This window comes from Arachis ipaensis, chromosome B08, assembly GCF_000816755.2.
Source record: "Arachis ipaensis cultivar K30076 chromosome B08, Araip1.1, whole genome shotgun sequence".
Classification (NCBI taxonomy): Eukaryota; Viridiplantae; Streptophyta; class Magnoliopsida; order Fabales; family Fabaceae; genus Arachis; species Arachis ipaensis.
Window position 1 is genome coordinate 112,862,711 of NC_029792.2, and position 4,378 is coordinate 112,867,088.

General features: G+C 38.9%; 1 protein-coding gene across 1 annotated transcript; it reads left to right on the plus strand.

Moving 5' to 3' along the window:
- On the plus strand, positions 3,315 to 3,878 carry LOC107611413 (uncharacterized mitochondrial protein AtMg00810-like). The gene has a single exon (XM_016313340.1). The coding sequence runs from the start codon at positions 3,315 to 3,317 to the stop codon at positions 3,876 to 3,878; it is 564 nt and encodes a 187-aa protein (XP_016168826.1).

The window sequence follows — 4,378 nt, forward strand, 5'->3', positions numbered from 1 at the left end:
ATATATGTATGTATGTATGTATATATATAAACCTTCACTGATGGGAAAGGAAGGACAAAAAAGAATTTAAAATGCACAATACCATAAGAATTTAGTATTTTAAAGTGCCTTTGAATCCTAACTATGACCAAAAACTTTTCCATACTTTAAACTACTACCTAAATATCATACATAGGATAACTTCAGATAAATCACATATACTTATAGAAAATTCACATTTATTATGCAAATGAAACTCTGCAGGTTGTATTTTGGATACCACTGTCATCCAATTATACCATAGCCCACAAGTTATACATAATCACTTCATAAGCAATGATGATATGCATTGCTCAAGAGCTTTAATAATCAATAACCAGCTTCTGTCGATAGCCAACAACATTACATATATACAAAAATGTAATAAGAATTCTTATGCAAAATAAAACTATGGACAATTTCTAATATCAATCAAGCATCAAAAGATCCCCATGTACTTGTTCAGCTGATAGCACTCTAATGATGAAAAATATTGCATCACACTTTACCATCTTACTACAATTACAGACTAACAATGATTTTTTTGTTGGAAGAGTGTTAAAGAATTGAACTATTCACCGCAAAAAAAAACTAATTAGCAACATTAAATGCCAGGCATAACAGGCAGAAAATTTAACATATCTTTAACAAAATCAAACAAGCAGAAAATTTAGAGGCTTCTTTAACAAGCAGAATATTTAACATACATAAACTAAGGACAAAACAAACACAACTTACGTGCCCTGTCGCCAATTCACCATTAGAGGGTTTACGTGCCCTATCACCGTTAGAAGGTATCTGTGCCCTGTCACCAATTTACCATTAGAGGGTATCTGCACCCTGTCGCCACTTTACCATTAGAGGGTATCGGTGCCCTGTCACCCTTAGAACCAGAGAGAAAGCATACAAACATACTCACATCCAACCCTTTCCATTCATTGTTCATTTACTATATTCGTTCATGAATTACACATGCATGTATCCTCAGCCATAACTCAACATTCATCTCAGCCATCCGGCTTAAGTTCATAATCCACAATCAACCATAAGCCATCATCGCACACAGCCATTCGGCTCACATCATACTCAGCCTCTCGGCTCATTTCACACTCAGTCATTCGGCCCATATCATATACAACACTCCACCATCCTCCTCAACAACTCATATCATCATCTTTCATTATAACTCATCATGACATCCCCTTTCTTCACCCACAAGTCACCCTCTTCCCTAGCTTACTCTCATTCACTAGGCATCCTATATTAATTTAAAATTTAAGGGCCGAAATTGGGGGTTTATAAGCCTGAAATAACATCTTGGAAGGTTACGAGCTTGTTGGGAATGTGAAGAGGTTGAAAACAAAAGGTTTAGAAAAGAACTGGGTCGTGTGAGTACGCACAGGGGTATGCGTCCGCATGCCCAGGTGCATTTTTAGACGTGTGCATACGCACAGGTCTGTGCGTACGCACAGAAAGCATAATCTTTAGGGTGGGGGTGTGCGCACAACGTGTGCTAGCGCTGCTACCAGTGTGCCATTCCCAACGTGTGCGTGCGCACAGACTTGTGCGTACACACAGCTCGCAATCTTTCGTTGGTTGCGCGTGCGCACAGGGCGTGCTGGCGCTGCCACCAGCAGCCCTGTCTTCGCGTATGCGTACGCACACAAACCAGAAATCACAAATTCTGCAAAAGTTGCAGAATTCAGATTTTTGGGCCCGAACTTCCAACGATCATATCTCCTTCCACAAAATTCAGATTTCAACCAAATTTAAACCATTTTAAAGCTTATGAAATTATCTTTTCATTGATATAAAAAATCACCAAATTTTGAAAACAAAAGCTTAAGATATGATCCGTTGAAGTTCATTAAAATCCCAATTTCACCAAAACTTATAAACTCCCCATTTTTAAACATATATTTACCAATTTCATATAAAATCAACCCAAAACTCATCCATTCTGACATCAAACATTTCCAAACCTTTTTCCAATCAACAATCCACCAATTTCACCATATTTAACCAAACTTCAATTTAACGAGTTTCACCTCATAATCAACATTTCATAATTCAAGTTCCAAACAAATGTTCAATCCATCAATTACCATATATACATACATATTTCAATATCACCCTTCAACACATGCGCACCAACAAAAGCCTCAACATAGTCATCAATTAAACACATTAATGCACATCACATACGACATCACATGCTTGCCCACCATTATCATCATAATTCACATATCCAATCCAAATCCAAATCACCCCACAATTACATTAACATTCCATAATTCATCAAATATATCAACATGTCACAACCCACTAATGTTCATGCATAACAACACAATTTACATCATTCATCGACTAACTCATTATTTCAAAAACCCTATCTTAAGGCCACTAGCCTACGTTTTCACACAGCATTACATTTTAGATACAGAAAACCGAAATCATACCTTGACCGATTCTCGTTCCACCTGGAACACTTTCAAATTCAACTTCCAAGGTCTCCCAAACTCCACCAATAGATTTCCAAGCTTGGGCTCTACACCAAAGCTTTCCAAAATTACCAAGCAAGCTCCAATACATACATATATAATGCCTAAGTCACAATATCACATAAAAACACAATAATTCAATCACCAAATACCTCAAATTCAACACTTTCACTAGGGTTTGAGATTCCTTACCTTACCCAAGGATCAAGGGAGTCAGAACAATCTTTCCCTTCAAGCTAATTAGATCCTATAACACAAGGAGCTCACAAATTTCAACATTTTTGTCCAATAAACTCGAAATCAAGGGCTGGAAATCGAATGAGAAAACGTAGTTTACCTTAAGATTGATTATATGAGTTTTGTAGAGCTCGACGCCATGGTCGCATGGCCGCAAACGGTGCGTTAATCGGAGCTCCAGATCAAAAGTTATGGTCCATGGAAGTTTGAGGTGAATAGTAGCAAGGGTTTATGTTTTCTTCTCCCCCTTTCCCTTTGTGTTCAGCGTGTGTGTGTTTATGGAGGAGGGAGAGTGCTGAGCTCTCTCATTAAATGAGAGCTTGGCTGGGCCCTTGGGCCCAACTTGGGTCCGGTTGGCCCGATTTGGCCCATTCGGTCCAATCTTGGGCCAATTTCTTTAAAATTTGTGTCAAAATTCTCGTTTTTAATTTCTCTATCACATTACACCATAAAAATATCATTTCTCACTTTCTAGAATATATTTTAATTTATGGGTTAATTATCCACTAATTAACCGGGTTTTACAAAGACATTGGTGACTTGAAATATTTTTTGGGTATGGAGATCGCTCGCTCGAAGTCAGGTATTCACCTCTGCAAGCGCAAATATGCTTTGGACATTGTTGAAGACTTTGGTTACTTAGACTGCAAACCAGCAAGCACTCCCATGGACTATTCCACCAAATTATCCTCTGAAAGTGGGACTCTTCTTTCTGATTTCGCTAATTATCGACAATTGGTTGGTCGTTTAATGTATTTAGCTAACCCCCGCCCTGATATTTCTTATGTCATGGGTTGTCTGAGTCAGTTTGTAGATTGCCCCACAATAGCTCATCTTGAAGTAGCCTTTAGGGTCTTGAGATATCTCAAAGGCTGTCCCACCCTTGGTCTCTTTTTTCCTTGTGACTCAGATTTTAAGGTTTCTGGATTTTCCGACCCCGACTGGACAGCTTGTATCGACACTCGACACTCTGTTACAGGATATTGTTTCTACCTGGGCAATGCTCTCATTAGTTGGAAAAGCAAGAAACAAACCATTGTCTCTCGTTCGTCTTCTAAAGCCGAATATCGCGCTTTGGCCAATGCCACTTGTGACGCACAATGGCTCTCCTTCATCTTCTAGGATCTTGGCATGCCTCTGACATCACCCATCACTGTCTTTTGTGATAACCAATCTTCCATCCACATTGCTTCAAATCCGATCTTCCACAAACGCACTAAGCATATTGAAGCAGACTGTCATATCACTCACGAAAAGCTTAAAGCTGGGTTGATCCATTTACTGCCAGTGTCATCCTCAGACCAGCTGGCTGGTTTTCTGACCAAACCATTAGCGCCAAGGCCCTTCTCTGCAAATCTTTCCAAGCTAGGATTTCTCGATCTTCACACCCCTAGCTTGCCCCAGGGGGGTGTGACTTGATTCACTCATTCAGTATACATTCAAGTTAGTTAGGAGCTTACTGATTTAATTGGTTAACATGTACATGCATTAGTTGGTAACTAAAGTAATTAATTAGTTAGCTCTTAGACATTTTTGACAAGTTGATTAAGTTAGTTGAGGGAATTGTTAATTGGCTGGACATGTATATATATTCACACAATGTAGCTAACTGCAATGGTTCT